This window comes from Rhamphochromis sp. 'chilingali' (genome assembly GCF_963969265.1).
Source record: "Rhamphochromis sp. 'chilingali' genome assembly, chromosome: 17".
Taxonomy (NCBI): domain Eukaryota; kingdom Metazoa; phylum Chordata; class Actinopteri; order Cichliformes; family Cichlidae; genus Rhamphochromis; species Rhamphochromis sp. 'chilingali'.
The window spans coordinates 33,895,256-33,923,189 of NC_137944.1; the positions used below are offsets into that span (position 1 = coordinate 33,895,256).

Here is a 27,934-nt window from a genome sequence, read left to right on the forward strand (position 1 = left end):
AGCGACAGCTCTACTCCTCCGGATTCCTCCAGATGTCCGAGCTCATCGCCCTATCGCTAAGCCCGAGCCCACCCACCCTTCAGATGAAACTAAGGACGTTTTCACACCTGTAGTCTGTTTACTCTGAATCCGAATCAGCTGAGGCGTCACAACATGACTCTTTCAGTCATTACCCAGACTTTATGACCAGAGGTGAAGAGTCGATGGACGGGTAAATCGAACGGTCCACCTTTGAGCAACGCTCTCTTCACAGTGGCTTCACCAATCCAATGCTCTCCGACTTCCCATCGCATGTGAAGAAGATTCCAAGATGTTTGAACTCCCTTGCTTGACTGAGCCTCTCCACAACCCCAAACATTTGGTGCTGACCCTGTCGTGTGCTGCGTTCGGGGCTGAGTCACACTGGTTGACACGGTTTTACTGAACGAGCCATGAAAATATTTCCTTTGAAGACTCTCGTTCGGTGTGCCTCTAGTCTTTGTTGTGTGAGTCACACAAACGTCTAAACAGTGTGGGAACATGTTTCAGCCGACCGAAGTGGGCTGGATGTCAAACTCAAACTGAGCTGGAGGTGTCAGAGTGCGACTGTCTCATATTCACCATGTTGATATATTCACAACCCTCTAAGCTCGCCCTCTGGATTATCGTGGAAAACTTTAACACACTTTTTTTATTATTGAAATATTAAAACCACTCAGACTAAACATTGGAGAAGTAAAAATGGAAAACACCAGTCTCCTGAGCCTTTTGCATTATTGAGAAGAGCTAGAAAGGTGGATAGATGGGTGTGTACTTACCGAAAACATCAGCTGGACGAGCAAAGCATGATGGGACGCCAAAGGAAACACATAAAAACATGATATTAGCTTTTACATCTGCACATTGCTCCATGCCAGTTACACCCTATAAAACAACTACTGATTGAATTTTCCCACAAATACCACAAAGTGTTTAATTTAAACAGTTTCAAGTTGCAGCAAAATATCGCAGCCCCTCAGCCGCAGTTTTTTATGCAGTGAACCCACACGTGACAAACCTTTCTTAGCTTTCTTCTGCAGCTTTAGAGTGTCTGATGATCTCTTCTTGATCTCCTGACGGGCTTTCTTGTACTCTGGAAAACGCACACAAACACGGTGTGAATGCAAACAGCGTGTGAAGTTTGAGATGCATGTAGAGGTTGTGTGTGTGTGTGTGTGTGTGTGTGTGTGTGTGTGTGTGTGTGTGTGTGTGTGTGTGTGTGTGTGTGTGTGTGTGTGTATGAAACCTTTGGCATGGTCTTTATCCAGAGTGTTGGCGACTCTTTTCCACTCCTCCATCTGCTCCTGTAGAGGGTTGATCAGACAGTCCAGAAACACCCTGAAAGCGCACACACACACACACACACACCACGTATGGTTAAATCTGTTCCTTTTGCAGACAATAACAAAGACCACACAACACAAATCAAATTAAAGATGAAGGCCGGATTAAATCTGTGGGGAATTAATGCAGATGTGTGTGTGGGCATCATTAGCAGAGTGATTAGCTGCAGCGGTTTCTTCCTAACAGAACTGACGCACGTGCAGAAATCAAAGGACTTGATATTTTTAAGCATACAGATCAGATTTAAGTGTGCATACAGCATCCGGAGCATGCATGAGCCTCTCTGCCTCCGTTGGGGCTCGATCACCAGTAAACTGGTGCATGGAGATCATTCCCAGGATGCCACTTCTAAGAAGTTTGGATTTACCAATAATTTGACACAAGCATATGTATTCAGTTTCTTGAATGAAGAAGAGAGCTGATTCATAAAGCAGTTTGTAAGAGGATTTATTCTGAGGTCATTTTTCCATTTAGTAATTAAAGGCTGACAGAGATCAGGAGCCATTAGATATTATGAGGTCATATTTACTGGGATTTACATGAGCTGCTGTGCATATGTCCAGCATTAAAAGGAAGTCCAACACTAGTTTCACTCCTGTGTTTCCCCCTGGTCATCTGCACACCAGCAGCAGCCTCACAGTCTCAGAAACGTTGGTCTAGAATAAATACTGTGATTACAAGTAGAGAATAAAAACCCTGAAAAGGGACCAATTAGCTTTCATTCCCAAGTTAAATGACTGCTGAGGTCACGGCCACTTATTTAAGATTTATCAGCCTGATACTGTATAATGTGACAATAAGAGGATTTTACATCCCATGTGGCCAGGAAACACCTCCCCACCGAGGAGCTGGAGGGGGGAGGTGGTTGGGTGAAGGACATCTGGGACGCTTTGCTTAGCCATATAGAAAATAACTGGATGTCTGCCGTGACACATCATACTTTATTAACAGAGGTGAACCCTGCATCCTCCTGCTACTGCATCCCTATTCACAGAGTCAGCTGGAGGTCCCATCTTACAGCTTCAATCTCTCAGACTCTCTGCTTTCATACGGGTGGAGTTAATGGACTCATGCAGCGAAGGCAAAATGAAAAAGAGGAAGGCTGATTTTGATCAGGAGGAGCGGTAGGTGAGGTTTACAGGCTCTTGGAAAGAAAGCTGGTGAAAGGATGTGGTCACAGCAGGACTGACTGGGGCTGATACTGCACTCTGCGGTCACGTGGATGTAAAACATGAGTGATGAAGAGTGTAAGGAGGATTCGTAAAAGCAGAAAGAAGGCGGCACAAAGATGGACGAGGGTGTATTTATAAAAACGATCTGGATAATTATTTTCAGCCACGATGATGTCATTAGATTGAGTCAGAGACTGATGGACCAGGATGGAGGATCTAAAAGCTGAGGCAGGCAGAGGAGCAGGTTGCCATGGAGAACTGGGAGGACAGGCCACTCCTGTTCATCTGACACACACACACACACACACACACACACACACACACACAGATCTACCCACATGGAGAACTGGCGTAGTTTGGCCTCGATGCTGCGATGCCTCATGCACATCCTGGTGAGGGCTGAACCGATGTCCCGGGTCCCCCCTGAAAGCAAACACACAGACACAGAGGACAATCTGTCAGTCAGACCGGGAGCTGCAGATCACTGGAAGACTTTCAACATGACGCAAACTCACAACTAAAATCACCCTTGCAGCTCTTGCACTTGTAAATCCTGTGTTTCTGCCTATCATCTATTTATTTAACCTCTAAATAAGCTGAAACAGGTTTTCCTCCAAATAAGAAACCTTATCAATACCATAGATGCTCACATGCAACTTTATTAGCTACAAGCCTTCACCTGCTCGAAAAGCAGTCACAGCGACTCGATGAATTTAGGCGTAATCAAGACAAGCGGCTAAAGTTCAGACTGAGCATCAGAATGTTAAAGGAAGGTGATTTAAAGGACTGAACGTTGTTGTTGGTGTCGGACAGGTTGGTCTGAGTATTTCAGAAACTGATGACTTTCCCCTCATAACCATCTCTAAGGTTTAAAAAACAGAAAATATCCTGTGAGCTGCAGTTTCCCTGGGAGCAAATGCCTTGTTGATACCAGAAGACAGAAGTGAAAGGTCAGGCTGCTTTGAGTTGATAAGAAGCAACAGCGAGTCAAATACTGACCAGTGAAAACTGAGGTGTGCAGAAGAGCGTCTGAAAACGCACAACACGTCGCACCTTAGAGCAGACTGGCTATAGCACAGAGACCTTATCGAGCCCGCTGCACTCAGCTAACAACAGGAAACTGAGGATACAATTCTCACAGACTCAACAGACGACTGAAGAATCACCGCCTGGTCTCATGAGTCTTGATCCTGCTGCAACATTTTGATGGTAAATCCATCCTGCCTTTTATTGGTGGTTCTGGCTCCTGCTGGTGGTGTGATGTGAACACTTCTTTTGGCACAGGTTCTGTCCTTCAGTACCAACACAGTATCATTTAAATGCCCCAGGCTGTCTGAGTACTCAGTGTACCCAGTGCCTGCTTCCAGCAGGATAACGCGCTGTGTCACAAAGTTCATCTCATAATGGTTTCTTGAACATGACCTTCACAGTCACCAGATCTCAATCCAATCGAGCACCTTCGAGGCAGGAACAGGAGATTCACATGATGGATGCAACTGACAGATCTGCAGCAGCTGTGTGATTCTGTCACGTGGTTTTAGACCAGAATATCTTACATGTTTCCAGCACCTTGTTGAATCTATGCCATGAAGAATTCAGGTCATTCTGATGGCCAACACAGGTCCAATCCAGCACCAGACCCTAAGGAAGCACCCACTGAGTGTAGCAAGTAATAAACCCTTAATGGATTATAGTAAAAACATGCAACCACCATCCTCAACATAACAGGTAAACACAAACCACAAGCTTTGACAAGCTATAACTTATCCTGTTTATAATCAGCAGGGATGCTAAATGTGTACAAACAGAATTATTCCCCTTACCTAAGATAGCAAAAACAACTGATGAATACAACACTTGTATGTCATCAGCTTGTGTTATATGGAGCAAATCTCTAGGAGAATGTAAACACACACACACACACACACACACACACACCTTGTCGAAATGACTGAACTGCAGAGCACTCGTACTTCTGTGTGGGTCTGACATCTTTCGCTCGTGCATTAGATCTGCACAGCATCAAAAATACATCCAAATGTGAGCCCTTCCACTCATGTACAGCTGTGATTTTCTTACCACTGGAGTCTGCTAGAGTAGCTTTGCATGATCCAGAATTCAGAATAATCCATTGTCCTCAAAGTCACCCAGATCTCAGCTCAGGTGAACATTCATGAGAGATTCTAGAGACGTGCCGAGCTGCAATCTACACCACCATCACAGCCACGCTGCATTAGCTGCTACAAGCTAAGGGAAATTCCTGCATTTGACTCTTTGCACTTCTACAAATGATGACTTGGATAATATTTAGTGTGAGCGCACAACAACACCGGATTTCTTCATCAGCTTACTTGGTAGAAAGCTTGTTCCAAGTATCTTGGACTGGCTGACATTCTTCTGTGAATTTAAGCCGAGTCAGAGTTCGCTGTTACTTTGTGTAATCTGAGATGTTATTAAAGGACAAAGAAGGTAGCTGCACCTTCTCCCACACAGCCACTCGATAAACAAACCCATGAAAACATGAGCTAAATAAATATCCTTCTGTATTCAAGACTGAAAACAAGGCAAACACATTTGATAACTTAACCAAGTTAATAAAGCAATTTCAGCAACTCCAGAAATGGACGGGATTCAACCCCCAGTGTCTTGCTCAGGGACACTCTGGCAGGGTGTCGGGGAGCTGACTGTCAGCGCAGCAGAAGCTCCACAGGCGCCAGATGGTCATCTTCTCTTTCCCCCAGACAGAACACTCCCTCCTGGGGAAAAGTTCACCACAACTCAGCCTGGCAGCCTGGAGATCCAGCAGCTCCTCCAACACACGCCAGCACTCGCCTTCCTGTACATGTGAAGACCATCAACAACCACATTCCTCTCCAGCTTTGACTTCAACCTCTCCTGAATTCTTCACTTCTTAATATCCTGACTAGCAAATTCTTGTCTTTTAATATCGTGTATTGTGGACTTGCTTACTCTTTAACTTCTGGAAGGAATATCATCAGGAAGAGCCCTCACAAGTATACTGAGCAAACACACGAGTTGGCTGGGTGGGTGAACACTGCAATGCACCACTCCTCTCCCTTCCCGATGCCTTCCTCCTTTCCTCTTCGTCTTCTCTCCGACATGTTTCTGTCACACCCTTATGTCTCTTTTCTGCCTTCTCTTTAAGCTCCTCAGAGCCATCGAAGGCACAGTGAGGACGAGCCGTCCTGCTCCCAGCGCACATATAAGATGAAATAACATTACCCTACATGTGTGTCTATGATGGATTGCTGATGATTAAATCTTCCATGCCGAATTCTCAGCAAGTGAAAACGAAACAAAGTCCCAAATGGGAAGCTGAACCACATCAACGTGTAGAAGAAAGCTGCGTGAAAAGAGGCTCATAGCAGAGACACTGCAACAAGCATGACAATGTTAGTGCCGCTCCCGTCAGCTGAGCTTAACGGGTCAATCAACTTGTGTGAGTGAAGTGGAAGAAATGTACGGCAACCAAGTGCAAATAAAGATCAGGCTGTGGTTGATAAAAGGACCAAATTGTGTCAGTTCCAAGTTTGATAAGGTTTCAGCACTAAAACTATTTTTATGTTTACAGATAGTTTCAATTGCAAAGATGTATTAAAAACACTTTAAAGACTGGCTTTCTGACCCTAAACCTCTGTCGTGTGGTGTTTCTGGGAGCACACAGTGAGCTGTTTGCTTCTTTTGGTTGTAGACAGTAAAAAAAAAGAAAAAAGAAAAGTTGTCCCATAAACTGTTCACAACAAAGTTTGTAGAGGTTTTAAATAACCGTGTCATGATTCCTGGAAAGACACGTAAGCGCAAAGTTTTCCTGGCTCCCAAAATTACTCCAGCACCAAAGTCAGTGGAGAGCTGAACCCTAACTTGACCTGATTTATTTTATTTTGGAAGAAATTCTTAGGGCTCTGTTGATGTTATTGACGGTTTCTTGAACCCTGAAGCCTCGGGGCTGTACGGTCCATCAGCCATTCATCCATGTTTGATTTAGCCATTTCTTTAAGAAGCTCTGTTCACTCCAAATACCACCTCCTCTTCCACTTTCCTCTTGCCCTCCTTCACACCGTCTCTCCATCACTCCCATCCTCTCTCTCGTCTGTTCTCACATTCAGAGGAGGTGCTGCCTCCTCTCTTCTCACCTCATCTCCTCGTCTCTGCTGCCCTCCTCTGAGAAACAAGATGTCACACTTCAGAATCGGTCCAGGCCAAATTTCTCACCCGCCATCTCTGGTGGTGGTGCAAAATATAATTTGTCAGAATTGTTGCAGGGCTTCTCCGGCAAAGATTTTACGACAACAATAGAGTCAAAGTCAGAAAGCAGACCTCCAAATGAGCTCACTTTTGAAGGTCTATGTGAGCCAGACGTGCTGATAAAGCTGACATGGCAGGTTTTCTTACAGGACAAAAGGCCCGAGATGGCTTCTCACTGGCGATCTGAATCGTGCAGATCTGTGAAAATGATTTCATCTACAAACATTTGGCCTGAGTGCTGGCTGGGCAGCTTTCCACACACACTGTAACTCCCCGTCTTTCAACCTTTTTTGACCTCATATCCTCAATTTCTCAGGACCACCACAGTCTGAGATAGCGTGACTAACAGTGCACTCTCTTTATTTTAGGAGGCAGCATCAATGATCTGAAGCGTTACAATTCACATTCAAGCCAAGAGGCGAGAGTCCTTTAAGTCAGATCATCATTCACTTTGTGTACACAAACTGTTCTTCTGATTTGTAAAGAGCCTGGTACGAATCTAAACAAATCAAATCTAAAACTACTAATGCGAGGACACCTGTTTATGTGGATGTGGTGATCCTGGCAGGATCTCCAAGTCGCTGTCTCTCTTGACAAAAGGCTTTACCACTTGCTCTTAGTGCTGTTTATCAACCCAAACCGTTGCCTAGTTTTAGAGAAATCAGCTGCAGAGATGTCTGATTATAAGATGTGTTTAAAGTGCAAATAAATACACTCAAAATAAATTAAAAGAACACTTTGAAAACAATGGGGAAAAACATGCATATATATCTATAATGATATGGACTAGGTAACGTTTTAGGAAGGAAACAATGCCACATATTTTGATGAAAATGATCAACCTACACAAGCTGAATACAAAAACAACTCAAAAATCTAAGTAAAAAAAGATGCAGCAGGTTAGTTCACTTTGCCAAAGTTTCCATGAGCAACTCAAAATGCTGCTCAGTAGTTTCTGCAGCCGCCACAAGCTGCTGTGGACGCCTGACAATATTGGGACATGCTCCTAATGAGACGATGGATGGTCTGCTGGGAATCTCCTCCCAGATCGGGACCAGGGCATCACTGAGCTGATGGGGCCAGTCAGTGGTATCAGTCCCTTCCTCCTCTAGGAAATGAACCCTAACCCACTGCACCAGCGCAGGGTCTAAAAATTGCTCCAAGGATTTCCTTTGGCTAAGTAAGGGCAGTCAGAGTGCTGTTGTTGCGCCTGCAGATATCTGTATGTCCCTCCATGGATATGCCTCCTCGGACAATCGCCACCAAACCAGTCATGCTTAATGTTACAGGCAGACCCTTTCAGGTCTGTCACATGAGCTCAGGGTGGAAAGTGGTGGACCTGGTATTCTGTGGCAAATGCCAGTCTGGCTCCACGGTGCCAGACAGTGAGCACAGGGGCCCACCAGAGGACGTCCGGCCCTCATAAAGTCTGTTTCTGATTACTCAGTGGCCTGTGGAGGTCATTTGTAGCTCTGGCAGTGCTCATCCTGTTCCTCCTTACACAGTGATGCAGATACAGATGTTGATGGGTTAAAGACCTTTTGCAGCCTGTTCGGCTCTCTTAGAGTAACTGCCCGTTTCCTGAAATCTCCTCCAGGCTCTTGAGACCGTGCTGGGAGACAGCAAACCTTCACACACTGATGAGCCATCCTGGAGGAGTTAGAGTGTGTGTCTGAGCTCCGTAGTAGTGACACTACTCTAGAACTCTGTATGTTAGTAATCCATTATTGCCATATTACACATAAAAGCAGCTTGGGAAAACTACTAAGACATAAAACACATGTAGCAGCTCAATACTCTTTGATCTATCCGCACACATCAGATGCACTGATGCAGTGGTATAATTACAGTAGATTAGGTCACTTTGCTGTATTTTATGGCTGTAAACTGTGATCTGTTGCGTTCACACTGCTCCAGGCTATAAAGTGGAAAATTAACTTCCTGGTGTCTTTTTCTCACGTCTGTGTGCACAGAGACGCATCGATGTCAACACAGCTCTGCTCTCCCATCTGTACCCCACAATTTACATTTTAGTGGATTGGTGGAGCCACAAAACATAAAAACATAAAATTGCCTTCCATCCACACCCCGAACGTGCTGGCCGAAGCCGCCAAGCTTAACAGCTCTTCTGGCAGAAACGCTGGGATCACGCTCAGTGTGACATGATGTAAACGTCCGTGGCGTCCCCTCAGCTGGGCTGTGATGTTAGTTGGCTGCACAGTTCTTTGGGTTGGCAGGTTGTAATTTGCCAGAAACCAAATGGTTCCTACATGAAACTACTCAGAACAAGGTTTGTGTGTTTTCTGAGTAACTGGGTCGGGATTGCAAATGTATATTTTTTTCATTTGTCCTTTTCTTGAAGAGATTTGAGCACCACAAGGCGAGTGGTGTGTATGAAAACAAGGCAGACCTCGCTATAGCAGTTCTCTGTAAAACTGGGTAACTCACACAAACACTGTAGATCAATAATCAGCACTGCAACACACACATTTGACTTTAGTAACCTTTTAACTGAGTGCAAATGCTGAGCAGAACAAACGAAAGGAGATCATTTTAGAAAAATAGCTGAGTAAGGAAACTAATCTCTCAACTTTCATCACAAACAGTACAAAGGTTTGATTTTTAGTCACAGTTCAGATGAACTTCATGTCCGGTGTTAGCAGGCTAGAGCTCTTCCTGCAGGGTCACAATCAGTCAATCAGTTATTGGTCAAATGCAGCTGATTGACCCGACTTCTCACTCGGGCCCTGTGTGTGTGTGTGTGTGTGTGTGTGTGTGTGTGTGTGTGTGTGTGTGTGTGTGTGTGTGTGTGTGTGTGTGTGTGTGTGTGTGTTATTGAGACCCAGCTGACCCAATTCAGTGGGACAGAGCAGCGTCTCTGTCTGAGCTTCAGAGCGAACCGGCTGCAGGTCAGACAGAGACGCTGCTCTGCAGACAGAACGGCCCGAGGCTCCACAACAGCTCATCTGCATGGAAGACCAAACTCGGCCCGTTTAAACCCTCAGACAGAAGAAGCCCTGGCCGTGACACCACACAGGAAATTAGTTGTTAGTCAGAGACCAGCAAGAAGGGAAAGAGATCAAAACTGAGGCCGGACCGGAGCGAAATGAAGGAAACATGCTAATCAACAAGGAGGTTCAGACATCTCAACCTATGAGGAAAAAAAACCTCTCAGGTAACGTTAGTTAGAAACCAAAAACTACTTCTGGAAACGTGTTAAACAGCACAGATGATACAAAACAAAGTTTCTGTACCTAACATAAGATTCTGCTTTGGGATTACATAGGATGCGGTCTAAATTTGGCACAATTCTGACGGAAATCGGGAATTATCTGAATAAATAATGAGCAAACGAGACTGATTCAACTTTTTGTGCCAGCGTTCATTACTCTGGACCACAAAAAGACTTCAGCCAGCGCCAAACACAGAGCAGAATCATCCCTTTGCATTGGAACAATCTCTCGTCTCATCCGTTTTCTTCCAACAACCAGCAACTCCAACAGTGAAGCTGTTCGATGATAACTACGTAGTGTAGTTTAAAATGTTATGCACATATGAGAAGAATATAAATAAGTGTATATTGTTCTTTTTGTCTGTGTTCATATAGCTTTGATTTTAGACTCATAACTTTCATAAGAGCTCATCAGGTAAAAAGAGATAACCCAATAATGTCTGTTTATAGAGATAATATTGTTGTTGTGAATGTTTTCATATGACATCACTTCTACTTGAGTCGGTAAAAGCAGATTTTACTTTAAAAAGCTCAGTGACGTCAAAAATTAGAGGAAAATAAAACCACTACAAAACGGTACAGTAGCCACGCCCCTTTTCTCTCTCATTTCTCATCTCAGAACAGCTGAGATTTATCTGGTGACCCTTCGGCAGAGCCGAGAGCCTCAACAGTAAAACGCTGCTTACATGTTGATGAATCAGTGCTATTAGTACGTCACATAAACTCAGACGACAGCTAGTATGGACATTCTCACTTTGATTTATTGAGTGTTATTAGTAGCTTGAGCTCAGGAAAGGGTCTTTCCTCCTGTACGTCCCTGTCATCTCATAATCTATAGCAAAAACTATGAATTATTTTATTAACTGTAAAACTTCATTTGTAATCCACAGCCTAGAGCGTCACAGCTGCAGTTTCTTTAGCATTAGTAAAGCAAAAAGCTGCAGGATAGGTGAGCAGAACATAACTGCACCAAACACACAGGCGACATTAGCGACCCGATGGCTAAGCACTTACTCTTCTACACTGCGAGCTGCTGCAGTTGACCATATTCCTCTTTCAAAGAGGTCATAGACAATGAAGACTTTCTGGAATTATAAATACAGGCCACTAAATATCCTGGTTTATGAGGACTTTGATTTTACTCATGACCTTTATTTGCCTTTAAAGAGGAGCTTTTGTTACCTGTGGTTGATGTGGCGGTGTGATCTTTTTCCTGTGTGATGTGGGTTGAATTTAGTGAATGATTGTTGATATCTGTCCAGGTAACTGAAGACTCGTCCTGTTGGAGTTTAACTTGAGATTTTTCAGCCCTAAGTGGAAGCTGATTGACCCGACTTCTCACTCGGGCCCTGTGTTGTGTGTGTGTGTTATTGAGACCCAGCTGACCCAATTCAGTGGGACAGAGCAGCGTCTCTGTCTGAGCTTCAGAGCGAACCGGCTGCAGGTCAGACAGAGACGCTGCTCTGCAGACAGAACGGCCCCGAAGTTTTCTACTCTGGGAACACAACGAGGAAGGATTTGGTGCATTCGTGGACTCTGGACTCAAACAGAGTTCTTTGATATTTGAGTTTATGCTAATGTTTATTTGGCTCCGTTTGAATGAGGTTATTTGCATCTTTAGTACTGAATAAAACAGCGAAAGACTTGATTTTACTCAACGAACTCCTGGATGATGTTTGACCTTCATGTTGGACGTCATTGAAATACTTTTTAAACAACTTCAGCTTTCAGCGCCACAAACGACAATCACAAGCATCGGCAGCTTTCTGGGTAAAAGACAGAAAAACTTTTTGGGAAGTGTCCTGGGGCACGACTCTAATCCAGCACGCACACTTTCAACCCCAATTTAAAAATCGAGATTCCTGACCGACTTTTCCGAGACGAGAACCTCGCTGTCGAGCGCTCTCGACACTTTAACCAGCGGATGTTGAGCCGCGTCAGCGCGGTGTTGAAGTGAACAGTGGGTGACCTGGAATCTAAGACTGGAATTTAAATCCATCCGACTGGGACGTGAGCTCAGCCATCGCATTCCCACAGGAGCAGCTCCACACGAACACTGGTGGAACTGGGCTGAGGAACTGGAGCAGCTGAAGCATCTCACACTCTCTCACACACACACACACACACACACACACACACACACACACACACACACACACACACACGCCCAGCAGGACAGGCAGTAAATCAGTGTCCTGTAGAACGAGACTATATTTCTTGTCTTGTTGCTACAGGGACGTTACTACTAGGGAGCTATTTTTGAAAACTGGAGCATGAAGGAGGAGGAAAAAGAATAAAACAACGACAACTGGAGCTGCAGAGGACAGAAGATGGGATACAAGAAGAAAAAGAAAGGAAAACTGGAAGATTGAAGTGAAAATTAAAAGGAAACAAAGACTTCAACGACCCTGCTCGTCTTCTTTAATCCCAAACACAAGTGTTACGGTGCAAACAACAAAAAACACAGATAAAGAAAAAGAAATACTAAAAGCTAAACCACGTTGTAGCCTCAGTTCTAACAGGCCAAGAAGTCACATCCAACCCACAGACCCTAAACATCAGCTCATACCCTTGCACACATTCACAGAGAAGACCCTATATAGAATTTACACCCTTTGGACTGCCTTAGGCCCCAATTCCAGTGTATCTGCAACCCGCTTTGCAACCCACATCCCCTTAGTGTCTTCATTTCATGCCAAGTGTAATTATAATTGGTGTCATATCTAATATCATATTGATGTCCGCTCTGTTCTTGAGTTTACTAGATTAGTTTTTGATGCATTGCCGCACTGTCAATGACAGTAAAGTGTTTCTGACTGAATCGCAGTAAAACGTTTTCAGTACTTTGTTCCTTTCAGTTGCTGTAGTGACAGCAGTGCATTCAGTTGTCTGTGGGTTGGTCTCTCTGTGGGTTTACCTGTAGCTACAGCAGGATCATCTGGGCAATGCTGTCAGCTGCTCTTACTCGTGTTTTCTGACCAACTCAGATCAGTTTTTAGTTACATCAAAAAAGAGAAAAGTACCCAAACTCTGACCTTTGAGAGCAACAAACAGGAAACTTACTCTTTAAAAAAGGCAGCAAATGTGCAAATCTGTTAAAAAGTGCCTCCACCTTTACCGCGACTGCAAAATCTGGATCTTCTTGTGTGCATAACAAAATAATTACAAATTATTATTTTAGGATGGGATGTTTGTAAGGAAATTTCACATAAAAATAACTCTCAAAAATGTGGTTTAAGTACACAATAATTTAAAGTTGTAAGTTCAGAGAGTGGCTTCATCGGGTGAGGGCCTCCAGCTCGCACTGGAACGGTTCACAGCAACGGGAATGAGGATCAGCACCTCCAAATCTGAGGCCATGGTTCTCAGCCGGAAAAGGGTGGAGTGCCCACTCCGGGTCAGGGATGAGTTCCTTCCCCAAGTGGAGGAGTTCAAGTATCTTGGAGTCTTGTTCATGAGTGATGGGAGAAGGGAGCCGGAGATCGACAGACGGATTGGGGCTGCAGCTGCAGTAATGCGGACGCTGCACCGGTCCATCGTGGTGAAGTGGGAGCCGAGTGTAAAAGCGACGCTCTCAGTTTACCGGTCGATCTACGTCCCTACCCTCACCTATGGCCACGAGCTGTGGGTAGTGACCGAAAGAACGAGATCGCGGATACAAGAGGCAGAAATGAGCTTCCTCCGAAGGGTGGCTGGCCTCTCCCTTAGAGATAGGGTGAGAAGTTCAGCCATCCGGGAGGGGCTCAGAGTAGAGCAGCTGCTGCTCCACATCGAAAGGAGCCAGCTGAGGTGGTTCGGGCATCTGACAAGGATGCCCCCTGGGCGAGGTTTTCTGGGTGTGTCCCACTAGGAGGAGGCCCCGGGGCAGACCCAGGACACGCTGGAGAGATTATATCTGTTGGCTGGCCTGGGAACGCCTTGGTGTTCCCCCGGATAAGCTGGAGGAGGTGGCTGGGGAGAGGGAGGTCTGGGCCTCTTTGCTTAGGCTGCTGCCCCCGCGACCCGGCCCCGGATAAAGCAGAAGAAGATGGATGGATGGATGGAAGTTCAGAGAGCAGGCTGCTATGACTAAACTGTCAATATGTGATGAAGGTGCAATCCCAGCAGCTTCTTTAATCCGCAAAACCCCAGAGTTTGGCATCACCGTACATTAGCACTTTGATTTCACTCTTTTTTCCCTTGCTGCCTGTCAGTAACACACACATGACCACAGCTGTGATGCCATTAAGTTCACACTCGGCACAAAAGCCGTAAAGAAGTCAAAAATCATTTAAAAGGTCCCACAAAACTTCAGCTTCTCCTGTCAGTCTGCTGCTGCGTGACAGAAGTAAGTAATCAGGTGATGGGCAGCGTTAAATCAGGCGCATGGTGTTGCCTGGTGGTTGCATCAGTCAGCATCGCTCTCTGCATATAGCCAAGGTCACTTTACAACTTCAATACGTCTCACGTGTCAACGTGTCGCTCGCTGTCAATCTCTTTAATGCAGAGGCACGAAATACCAACTTCCTGCCAATTAGCCACACGTCACAAAGGTCACATTGAGCTCAAATGGAAACAAAGAACTCATATTTCCCATTAAGTACTCCACAGCACACAAACATCTTGATGTCTTTGATCTCTTTTTATGTGAGAGCTTCTGTTTGTACGGAGCGCTGCAGTAGAAATATCATGAGTGCAGCTTTGAGTTCAGCCCATTTGATTTTTTAAACGTGCAAAAATTTCACAATTTTCTTGAGGTCCGGCTTCCTGAACCATGGAGACAGAAACAAGATGATGCATTACCTGAACTTCTATATTTAGCCTAAAGGCTGTGGGGCATTTGGATGAGAAGCTATGAAGTCGCTGACAATAAGAAAACGTGCAGCAAAAGTCTGAATATCTGTTATCGATGAATGTGGCAGCACCAGATCTGATCACATTCAAGCGTCGTTGCTCCATCTTTAAGCTTTCAAAATCGCCTCTCCTAACTGGGATAGAGGACACACGCAGTGGGAGTGTTTTTAGGGAGTAAACAGAATTCCTCACATCTCACGGAGGGGCGACCGGGGTCGTACAGTCCTGGAATACCACACACAGAAGTGGGGAGGGGAGCGATCCAAGGATGCCTGCCAACATAGGGCTGCAGTCTTAGGATGCTTTCTGCAGTGTGTGTGTGTGTGTGTGTGTGTGTGTGTGTGTGTGTGCGCGCGCGCGCGCGTGCGTGCGTGCGTGCGTGCGTGTGTGTGTGAGATACAGTAAAGGCTTAAGATTCTTTAAATAACACCTCCCCTCTCTCGTCACGTCCTGAGGTTGGAAAGCTGTTTGCTGCTGTTGGGATTCATAGAACGCAACAAGACGAGCAGCAACAATTTAACGATGTTTTTAAGAGTTCATGTTGGTTTGCATCATCTGCTGTTTTATTTTTATTTTTTATTTTCAGTCATCTAATTCCAGCAGGCAGTCGTACGGTTTGCGCCTTTTGCGGTCGTATCTGCTGACCCGACACGGTTGTAACGGGGGCGGGGCGGGGTTGTCACGGACACTGATAACTGTCAGTCATCAGCGGTGAGACAGCTGCCGTCCTGTCAGCTGCTCCGACCGCGGCTCAGTGAGCCGCTGCAGGAACGCTGAGCAGGAAGGAAAACGGAGCGCGTGGCACGTGTTCGCTCCAAGTGTTCCACTATTAAGAAAAAAGGTCGAGTTCATCAGAATAACATTGCTTATAAAAACGTGTGTATCATAACAAAGAAAGACTTATTGTTTTTATAAAGTGGCTTCAAAAAAATGCTGAAGAGTTTGACATTTTAAAAAAAGATTCTCAAAATCTCCTTTAACCTCCCCGAACGCTTTCATGGCATTTTTAATTCTCTGATGGGACCTGATGAATGTAAAAATTACCAGATTTTTGTTTCTGAGAAAAATGAGGTCTACATATGAGGACATTCGTTTTAAATTTCGATAGAACAGTGGCAGTATAGTGTCCTTGTACGAGGATATCAGGCCCTTGTAGAGCAAATTTTAGTATTTTGGTCTAGACAACCCAAAATGTGACGTCCACATATGTGGACACCAGGTCCTAGGAGGTTAACCTAGGACCTGGTGTCCCTTGAATTCATGTGTGGTTATTCATTCGTGCCTATAATCACAGCTGTGACTATCAGACAGAAGTCAGGAATATTGCATCTCACCTTAACATGCCTCCACCAACACCTTCAGTGTAATTCTACCTCTGCCATGTGAGTAAAGCAGCTCTGACCCATCGAGACGTAGACACTACGAGGCCTCTGAAGCTGCGCTGTGGCATCAGGCAGTGACGTGTTGGCTGCAGGTGCTTTCAAATGTGAGGTGGGACATCCGTGGATCAAACTTGCAGTCAGGAGATGACTGATTACACCGAGATGTTGGAGGTCTTGTACTCAATTTGTATAGCGCTTTACTAGTCCCTAAGGACCCCAAAGCACTTTACACATCCAGTCATCCACCCATTCACACACACAATCACACACTGGTGATGGCAAGCGCCATACCACCCGGTTATCAGGGTTTCGTTTGTTACAGCGACCTGGACATTATGACCACGGAGCAGTCACGCCTTCCAAAAAACCCATGAAAGATTAGAAGTATAATCAAAGCTGTTTAAAATGACAAACCAGAGTTTCCCAGCTACAAATGTTTAACAATTCAATGACAGCAAGAGAAATCTTGGTTTGTTATCCTGGTAAAAATCCTAGAAAGACATTTTAGCTCGAGTGGAAAATGTTCTGTGAGCCATCCTAAACTTTGACAGCTCTCCAAATGCTGCACATTTAAAGCACAGCATCATTCGGTCTCGTTACAACTCCCATGTGTCGGTGAACTATTGCACAACCAAAGCGGCCAATTTATCTGCCTCTGAGGAGCTCGCTCAATGAGGTGAATATCTGTGGAGATATTTATGGACGAGATGGACAGTTTCGTTGTTCCTCTGACAGCTGCAAAAACAGAATGAATGAAACAACTCAGAGGACAGAGGGACCAACCGACCTCACAGCCATTAGGCCTCACACACACACACACACACACACGTGAGACAGGTGGAAACCTGCTTCGATGTACAGAGAAACAGGAATGCAGAAACCAGATCGGCTGATATCAGACGCTCTTTAATCCAACGTTTTAAAACAGCGTCCAACGCTGTCGTCCCCATCTTTGAAAGATTTCAGCCAACACACACACGCACGCACGCACGCACGCACGCACGCACGCGCACACACACACACACACACACACTCTTTGAACTGAGACTAAAACAAAGGAAAGTGAGCGTTTGATTTGTTTGACCCGAGCTGCTGCCAGCCCCTCAAGCGAAACCACAGCTCCTATTTCACCGCTAATCTGTAGTCTGAAAGAGTTGGCAGGCTCACGGTGTACACCCACTGCCCTCTGAGTGTGTGTGTGTGTGCGTGCGTGCTTGCGTGCAACAGAGAGGGAGTCTGAATGCTAAAAGCTTGTGTCACTTCAGAGTTCGACCTCTCTGGTAAAGACGCTGTTGCCTCTTGTGTTGCTGCAGCAGCTTCTGTGCAATTTCACAGATTTGCAGCCCGAGTAAGAAAACACAGCCTGTGGTGCAATTGCTGCGACATAAAAACACATCTGTGGTCAAAAGTCACATCGAGATCATTTTTCTTTTCCACTGCAGGTGTCGCAGTCACTATTACAAATGTTTGATGGTTTGAAATCTGCCTCCACTGATGGATGGAGTTAGGGATGGGTATCGTTTAGGCTTTATCCGATACCGGTGCCAAATCGGTACTTTTGAAACGGTGCCGGTGCTTAAACGGTGCTCAAACTGGTGCTTAAAGAATGGAGAACACAAAATTGGTCCAAAAACCTCTCATGTTCAGCTGTTTTTTTGTAAAAAGATAACAATGTTAGCCTTTTCTGCAGCTATGGGGCATATATGGTATCACTCTTGGCTGGAAGCAGTGCTTAAACAATGGAAAAAACACAAACTTTGTCCAAAAACCTCTCATGTTTAGCTGTTTCCCTCTTTTTCCTTTGGTCATTTTAGCCTTTTTGGCCAGGGTGAAGGGAGCATCTGCCATCAAACAAGAAGACAGCCGCATGTAGCTATGATGATGTTTGCTAGTTCACCTTACATGCATTAATGTAATAACGTGGTTAGCCTACTCAACGTAAATTACACACGAACAACATTAAGCTCCTCACGCAGAGAAGAACGGCTGCTGCTGCCATCATCATCCTCATCATTTCTGCTACACTGGCAGGGCTAGGGGCCAGGACTCTATTCTTTGGGTTTCTGGGGGATGTTGCTAACTCTGGGTCCGATAACAGGCACCACAGTAGATGTGCTCGGTGTGAGGTCTCGCAGCAAGCTATAAAATACAGCGCATTTCTCGGCTTTTAAAAAAACGCTATGCGTCGCCAGGTGTTTCATCGGATTTGAGGTGTTACCTCCTTTGACAGTATCACAGTATCAGCTTAAAGCACTTGTTGCTGCTGAGTTTGCATATTTTGCTGTGAAGTACAGCCAGACTTTTGACCGCTTCGCCTTGGACATTTTTAATCTGTAGCTCTGCTCTAAAAGATCGTACGTACCTGGACCCGCCTACTATCCTCGGAAACGTAAAATGATTGGCTAGAATCTAAAGTGTATCACAGCTCAGGAAAAAAAAGCACCGAAATAAAGCACTGAAATGTGCGCTGTTTTTCGGTCTGGTTACTACCGTTTATGTCTGAACCGGTGCCATGATACCGGTACCCATCCCTAGATGGAATTTAATGACGAGGTTGCAAACACCGCCATCATCATTGGTTTGTTCTATTATATTTTTTGTAGTTTAGTTTAAGCTGCACTTTGAGCACTAACAACATGCTCGGAGTTGATGTGCAGAGCTTTAAGGTCGGCGGTTCAGGGTTGGTGCAGTGTTCCTTCACCTATTCAGGCCATGAATGAATATTTGTTTTTATTACTTATCTGATATTCAATATCTTGGATGCATATTCTGCGTTTTATAGTTCCTTAAATATTGTTTGCATATGTGAAATTTTCCATCATTGTTGTTGTGCATTGTGTCCAGCAGTGTCTGCAATCGAACAGCTGAGTCAGATTGGAATTTTTGCCACAGCACATCTTTTATTACTCTCATCAGGTTCTTCTCCTATAAGAACAACATTCGTTTATCATTTTATGTTGGTGGAACTCAAATAAATGCACTCACCATGTTTGGGGGCATTTTTGATTTCATGACTTAATTCTCTCTGCGAGACAAACCCAGCGTGTGGAAATGGACTACCAGTGGTTTTCTAGTCTCATCCCCCACTCGATCACTTTACACTCAAACTGCATGTAAAACCAGGCACAGCCATCATGTTGTTATCCCCCTGGTTTGGGACTCCACATTTTGATGTCTCAACTTTGGTATTTTGGGCATCGCTAGGTTCAGTTTTTGTTGCCTGATGTGACCATATTTGGACAAGAAGTAGGATTGTCAGCTATTTCAACAAGCTTGAAGAGAGAGCTGCATCAACAAGCTTCAACCCACAACAGATACTCGCTAATCAGTAAACACTAGCATTTCACTCGACAACACTGGAGCACGGTTGTATCTTAAAGTTTGTACGACACAGTAAGCCATTAAAGACACTCCAGAAGGCACCAACACCACAAACATGTTTCAGAGGTCTAGTTCGGTGGTTCAGATTAACATAGGTGAGGGCTAGCACTAAACTATGGGTTGATTATCAGTCTGTACAGATACCAATAATCTGAAATCTTAACAGTACTGAAACGGGTGACGAAACTGTGTCTGCCTACAGATGGTGTGGAGGGAAAGCCTTTCACAGAGACCAACTGTTAGCTGTAAACATGCTATTTACACAGCTGAAGCCGAGCTTTTAAAAAGCAAAAAACAAACAAAAAACCAACATGGGACTGTGAGCGTACTGACTCGCTTTTGGGGCCAGCCTCAATCAAGGACGTGCAGAGTGAACCTAGTGGTGAAAGTCAGAACTGCAGGTCACATATGAGAGCCTAATACTTCTTTTAATGGAAGAAAATGCTACAAATTCCTCTTCCAGCACATGGAGTAGTCATTAAAGCCAAAAAGTGTGATTAATGTTCATTATTCAGACATGAAACCTTATTGCTCAATTGCAGGCAGTATGAGCTGGCACCTTTGCTTCAAATCTAAGAAACTGTTAGTTCTTTCTCTTCTTTAAATCGTACAATAATTCATGCAAAAGAAAATGTGCCGGCGTCTTAACGGGTCTGACTGTAATTATCAGCAGCGGCAGAGTCGCAGCAGTGAAACTGGGATGTGTTGACAGTAAACAGCAGTTACTAGAGTGCAGACAGAAAAGCTTTCAGCGAGGAAAGAAAAAGGAAGAGATTCAAACAGGCAGAGATAATAACAGTGTGCGGAGAGAGTGTGTCTTTGTAGCTCCACCTTATCTCCGTATACAGAAAGCACTTAACACTAATTACACACGCAGACAGTCTGAGGCAGCGGCCAGCGCTGCTCGTCTGCTGTTTAACAAACTGTAATCTTTCCAAAAGACTGAGACTGATGGAGAACCACTGCTGTGCACACCAGTATGACCAGAACTTACTAAAAGGGCCGTATGCACATTTCCACCTCCATATTTTTTTAGTTCTTGGACTCTGCTGGAGCAGCTTTGTATGGTTCCCAGTTCAAGATAACCTTTATTTATCTCACTCTGGGATTCGGTGCAGCCCCTCGGAGCATCATCTCTGTCGTGAAAACAGTGTTTTAGCTCTGTTCCCTTTGTGCTGGCTTTTTGTTTTCTGATTGGCTGCCCCTCTTAACCAGAATGTGGGCGGGGCTTCTGATACAGGTCCAAAGAAAAGGGAAAACAGAGGAAAGAATTGCAAACTAAGTGAAACTGAGCTTTCAGCCCGCAGGGATCACTCGTACAAACACTGACCTCACTATTTAAAACTCTGGCCATGCTTAATAAGATCATCGACCACTGGAACAGGATAAATATGACAACGAATAAGAAAAAACCCACAAAAAGCACAAAAGTTCCACTTTAAAGGAGGCTTTGTGTGTGAGTGTTGTGTCAGTACAAACTGTGTGGGGGGTCTATGACAACAGGGGTAATTTTGCCAGTTCACAACGCACAACACACCTGTGTGTATGAACACACTGACTGTTTTAACTACCCAGAGCATGTTTGGGCAGCTCTCTCTCAGCTCTGATTGGCTGGTGTCTGTTAAGCCAGACACACTTTGATCCTCCCATTGCTCCCTGGAGATGACTGACACACACACACACACACACACACACACACACACACACACACACACACACACACACACACACACACAGATTTAACAGTGGGCACATTAGGTTACCTTTGTGTAAGCCTTCTCACCGCTCCCCCACAGTCATCTATACAAACTACCTGGTGGTCAGGTGTGGGCGGGATGAAGCTGGGTGTTTTCTGCTGATAACACTCTAGTTTTACAAAACCTAAAGCCAGAAACTTCAAAGAAACATTCAACATCTATGACGAGCAGCAACATGATAATGAGTTTACTGTAAATCACTATGATGGGGGTGAAGAGTGTGTCATACCCTCAATAACACAGTAACACAACTGTGCTCCAAGACTCGGGATGCAACAGTGCATCAGCGCTCATTTCATAGTTATACAAGATTTAAATAACTAGTTATTTGATTCAGCTTTAAAAGTGACATATGCTTTTCCTCTATTTCCTGTCATATATCCACCGTTACCTGCTGTTATAATGTTCTGTTTGAGAGGGGCAGCCAATCATAAGAAAGCTACAGAGAGGCAAAACAGATATAGAGATAGAGGATTGGCTGCATCAAGGAACAGTATAAGATGAATAAGTTGTTCTAGAAAGTCCAAGAATAAAAACATGGAGGTGGAAATGAGCAGAGCAGGTCTCCCGTTTAGAGTGACAGCTGAAGAGTGTCTATGGGTAAATGCAAAGGAATAACATGACTAATTCAGTGAAGGAGGATGAAGTGAAGCTGCCTGAGAGTGACAGAGTGTACACAGAGTTCATCTCTGCAGTGTGACAGAGTAGCTGTGAATTATTTAACAGCTGCTCAACCTTTACAAATGGCTCCAACCTCCTGCTGGTAACCTCCACCGCTACAACCGCCGCTCTCGGGAGGGACGAACACTCCAGCGAATGGGTCTTTGCTTTTCAGCGATCGGACCAGGTCGACGTTTTCTTCCCTTCTTGTTTCAGTTTGTGAAAATGCAACTCTTTTCCCTAAACTTTTTTAAATGAATTCTTCCAAAGTCATGCAGAAATACACAAATAAGGAAATCACGATGCGCTTAATGCAATAAAATATCATTATTATTACAGCCAGAAAAGAGTGCTTAGTTATTCTTTTTGATGCCATATCAGATGGGGGTGGACAGCAGGGTGGGTGTGGGGTGGTGGGGAGTGGGGGTATTCATGACTAATTAGAAGCAGTTTGTTTAGGAGATGAAAAGAACACAGAGCTTCACTTGCTGGGTGCCCCTGCTTAATAATTCAAACGCACCCTCTGAGTGACTCACACAGCAGGTATATTCGTGTCTGCCTGCACAGACAGAAACAGACATGCATGATTACCAATAACATCAAAATATCCCTGTTTTTACCTGGTGACTCAAATTTATTCCTTTTCAGTTTCAAGGTCAGCATCCTGTACACTTTTAAAAGCTTTGTTTTCAAGCCTTAAAGTGACGTGCACAATTTCACTCACTTTCTCGATTTCTGAGCCAAAAGTGACGAGAGGGTGGAGTCATCAACCAGCTTTGTTAGCAAGCAAACTATGAGTGCTAGCGCTAATTAACATACCAATAAAATCCCAAGAGAACCTAAATCCTAAAAGAACTGAAGCACTAGACTTCTTGATCAAAAGAGGCCACACCCCAGACTGTCTTTAGGCTCCTTCACACCTTATACAGGTGAGTCAAAAACATTCTGCTCTGTTCAGTTGAAAAGAAAGGAACAATTCAAAGAACAAAACCATTTTTTGTAGTAGTCTTAATTTTTGCGTTGGATATTTTAAACACAGGAGTCAGTGGCCACCGACTCACTTTTAGAGACAGCCTCAAGTGGCCATTAGAGGAACTGCAGTTTTTGGCACTTTAGTATTGGCTCCTTGTGTTCTCATTGTTTCAGAACTTGTAATTAAACTCTGTAAAAATCTGATGACTGTGTTTTCAAATGGTTTGATAGTATTTGACAGTCTTGTCAACATGCACAAAACAGGCATTTCAATAACCTCTGTATTATCCAAAAACTGTGCTTTAGTTAAACATACATTAAGGGTACTCACACATCTGCAGTGGAATGATTCATATATATATATTATATGAGGTACAATCTATTAATAATAATGTGCACAAATTATTAAAACAAACGACATTTGGACTGCTTCTACTCCCCAGTAAAAATCGTTTATGGATGCCAGATTATTTTAGGCATAGAAATCCAAACTTCCCTTTCAGCTTTTCCACTTTCACTACAAAAACCTGTAATTACATTCATTAGTGGGAAGAAATGAGATGTGCTCTGTGCCAGTGTGCAGAGTGTTGGCCCAGTTCAAGCAGCACTCCAAACGAGATGCACGGTTTTCACCAGGCACCGATGAAAAATGGCTTCTCCATCTGTGCACGAGCAGCTTATCGTCCCTAAAACGGTCTAACTAGAAGGCGCTGTTATCAAACGCTTGTTCCAGCTGCTAAACATCACCACTCATTTATATCACCAGGACGTACAGGTAACACATCCCTGCACGGGTCTGTTTGCGGTCTCTCTGTGCACATGTTTCTTATAGAGGTTCACATTCTGCGTGACGTCAAAGCAGGCAGCTGCTGCTGTTGCCGTGGTGATGCCATACCATAATGAAGCCCTTAAGACCACACGCTGCTGCTCCTGCTGCTGGCAGTCACTGCAGCTCTGCTCTCACATTAAAGCAGGAACACCTGGGGCCTCGCTTTGTGATCAGATTTCTAATTCAGTCATTATTGCAATTGAAGCACAAATTTAACCCATTTAGTCGACTTTTATCCCCAAAACCAGTTTCCTACCATCTCGGAAAGATGTCATTTGAGTCCTTTAATACTGAAAAGAATGCAGGAATATCCAAGTGGGCATCTTGTGCAATGCTTTGGCACACGAGCCTCATTTCCAGTGCTGATTATTACTGGCTTTAATTTACCGCCATTAGTCCAAACGGATGGCTTTTATTTTGCCAGATAAAAACCATCCGTGCTTTCAGAGTTTTAGCTCAGCACAAGAATATCTACTTGCTCAGAGTTCCAAAGTCTTTGTGTAAAGCTGTGTTATTAAGAAGAGAAAACAAAACTACTAAAGGAGTATTGTTCCGCTTTCTGTCTGCTAGACTTTGACTAAAACAAGTCGAGGCTAAGTGTCAACCTGCAGGCTGAAAAATGAAGCCGACTCGTGCTAAAAACTGAACTTTCTCCAGTAGAGATGATTTAATGATGGATAAGTAAGAACAAAGAACTCAGGCATTTGAAGCAAATGTAGGAGCTCATATAAAAGCTCTTCTTCCTCCATCTGCCTGCAAGTGTTCGAGCAGTAAAAGCGTCCGACTCCGAGAGTGATCGTATCCTCAGAGCTTTAGGCTGCTCACAGTTATTAGAGGTGCCGTTATAACCACTATTCATTGTCTACTAAATTACTATGGCAAAAATATTTACCAGTTTCTTACATGTCCTGTAGTTCTGATTTTAACCACTAGGTTTTTCACTGCTGAGAGTTCCTCTAATGCACTGTTTCACAATCTTTTGGAGCCACGGCACATATTTCACATTAGCTCACACAGCACACCACCAAACAACAATGTCACAAAAAGCATATTGATATGCGCAGCAGGTATAGCAGAATTGGCTGGTTTGCCCCCAGTATACCTTTTTGCTTTCTTCTGACCACCACTCATGCTGGGCCTTCATCTGGCTCAGAATTTTCTCCAGGACCAGGTCAGACCCACTACTTTTTCTTTTCATATATTTATCTCTTGTTATTTCGCGCTGCATCGTCTTAAAGCAAGACTATTATGTAATTTCTTCTTTGTCTTCTGTTTTATTGTCAGTTGGCAACCCGTTTAATTAGAGCAGGTAGTTGCACTGCCCTCTAGTGGAAGAGGATGTCATCGTTCTGCCCGTTACTTGCTTAGAGTACTAATCAGGTGGAACCAGATAATCTTCCACATCACACCTGATCATTTCTCACGGCACACTGATGTGCCGCGGCACAGTGGTTGGGAAACGCTGCTCTAATGGATACTTGAAGCTCGCTCCAATAGTGAATCAATGCCCAAAGGTTCCCATGTTTAAATCGCCTACAGCAGAAATTCAACATGTTTATAACCAGGTACAATGAGAGTTTTGGTGTTTCCTCGTTTGTGACAGCTGTACTGTGGATTCTTTTTAATTTAACTTACATTTTTCAAAGATTTAAATGGTAAATGGTCTGTATTTATATAGCGCTTTTACTAGTCCCTAAGGACCCCAAAGCACTTCACACATCCAGCCATCCACTCATCCACACACTGGTGATGGCAGCTACATTGTAGCCACAGCCACCCTGGGGCGCACTGACAGAGGCGAGGCTGACGGACACTGGCAACGGTGTCTTGCCCAAGGACACAACGACCGAGACTGTCCAAGCCGGGGCTCGAACCGGCAACCTTCCGATTACAAGGCGAACTCCCAACTCTTGAGCCACGATCGCCCTGTAAATTTAACCTCATGTCTGATGATTAAACGTCACTGAACTGGGCTAAATGCTATGATTGTTGTGCTGGAGCCATCTGAAAGTCCATGCTGTCTCCTAAATATGGTCACTTCTGGTAATCAAAAGTCAACCTAAAGCCTAAGGCTTCAAAATGCACATAAAAAAAAAAAAAACAATGAGTTTAAAAAAAATAATCGAGACCGAGCTCTCGTTTCGTCTGTCGTTCTTGTTGGGTTATGACTTTGGCCCAGTACTCTGGCTTCACTGGCTTTTTGGATCTCGTTGAAACTGTTCAGTCCAGGACTAAAAATAACAGGACAGGGTCTTGACTACTGTGACATGACTGGACTGGGATGATTTACAAAGTGGCTTTGGCCAGAACATTTCCGAGACTCTCTCTAGTCATTTATCTACTCCCTTTAGCAGTGTTTGAAATACCACACGGTATTTTTAATTCCCCGAACCTCTCTCCAATGACCCTCCATCTCTTCTTTTGTCAACACCTGACAAGTTTGGGCATTTCACACAAGAAGATGATGTCAGCTTTGAGTTCCAGCTACTTTTCCAGTTGGCTGGGAGGATTACCACTTAACAGCCCAACCTGTCCAGATTTCTGTTCCCTTTCTGAGAAAAAGCACCATCGAAGCTTCTGTGGTTATCACATTACATGTTATACTGTGATCAAGAGGGAAGAAAAAGGCAGTTAAAAAGACAAGAAGTAGCACGAAGTTCAGAGATTTCAATTTGTTCCCTTTAAATATCCTCACAGTCAGCAGGCAGGCTCATACCAAGAGCCAAAACAGTATTAGCCTCATAAGCAGCAATATGTCACGGCCTACACTTCTGAACGTTTGACCTCTGCGGTGCAGAAACCTCAGAGCACAGGATATACGACACTGCTGTAACTTGGCTGCTGGGATGGTGAGTTTGGAGCAGGAACAGAGGAACAGGCAGTTTGGTTTTACAGTAACGCGAACACTCCAACTCCAGCTCACTTCAACCTGCTGACATCATCCCACTCCGTATAATATTTCTTGTGATGTCTGTTTATGAAACACGACCTTGATGCTTTTACTGTTTTCCAGAGAACATTTCTGGAGTCTTTGTTCTCACTGTAAAGGACACTTTGGTGCTTTTAGTAGTAGTGCAAGTCAGCAGTGGGATAATTCACTCAAATCCCACGTGAGAGTCCCGTCACGTGGAAATGTTTGAGTTTGCGATGGTGCTTTTAATCCAACTTAAGATGAAATATCAGTGCTAAAAATACAATCCTACTGGAAACACTTCTGTCTGTGAATGATTCAAGATATTTTTCAAAATTTAGCCGCAATTAATTAAAAACAGAAAGATTACAAAAAAGGTTTCGCAGAAAATAATGATTAAAAGAATCGATCCTGAGTCCCACAGTGTGAGTGCTGCCTTTACCCGTACTTGTTATGTGAAATGATGCAGATAATCATGCTGCGAGTTTAGTGAGTTCATGTGATGCAAGTTAAAGATTTGTGTCATATTTAAATTTCTACCATACCGTGGCTCCATTTATTTGTATTGCAGTGTGACTGTAGCACAGTAGTCTGCAGAGATTCACACGTGAAAGAGCGATAACACAACAAATAAAACATGAGCTCGGTGAGAGTGCGACTCTGATGCACGAATTCATTTTTAATTTTACAGACATTTGGATGTCTTGAAGTATTAATTATTGATCACAGAGGGATTTGTGTTCTCTGATTAGCTTCATAAAAAATTTAAACAGCGATCTCTAATTTTAACCATTTTGATTCCTTTTTCTTTATTTATTTTTTAAAGCACAGTGCTTGCTGTGCGGTGCAGCTCTGATTTCCTGCAGGATCCTGATGTATTGAGCTTTTGCCACGTGGCATTAATTTGTCGGCCATTTGGATGGATAACAATCCTGGCATGCCAAGTGAGTGAAAAACCCATGAGATGAGATCAAGTGTGGCAACTACGAGCAAATAAGTGTATTTACTCTCTCAACATTTTCAGGGTAAGCTTCTTACTCGTTACGCTGACGATGGATATTTACTTACTCCCCGAGTGTCTCTACTGATGCTATGAAGTGCAACCCTGCAGCAAGAGAAGCACATCGAACAGTTTTTATCATTTCACATCAGTTCGGTTACTCTTGTCTACCACAGC

At 44.1% G+C, this 27,934-nt stretch overlaps 1 protein-coding gene across 3 annotated transcripts in view; it reads right to left on the reverse strand.

Annotated features, from left to right (window-relative positions):
- LOC308384713 (protein MTSS 1-like) overlaps positions 1-27,934 on the reverse strand; it is a 69,027-nt gene that overhangs the window by 17,328 nt on the left and 23,765 nt on the right. For 2 of the 3 annotated variants that reach the window (XM_080863300.1, XM_080863302.1), the window contains 4 exons: positions 2,873-2,957; positions 1,265-1,356; positions 1,037-1,111; positions 798-809 (listed from right to left, as the gene is read on the reverse strand). In XM_080863300.1, the coding sequence (XP_080719426.1) occupies positions 798-809; positions 1,037-1,111; positions 1,265-1,356; positions 2,873-2,957 (264 nt within the window). The remainder of the gene's footprint in view (positions 1-797; positions 810-1,036; positions 1,112-1,264; positions 1,357-2,872; positions 2,958-27,934) is intronic. The other variant, XM_080863301.1, reaches the window with a different exon arrangement.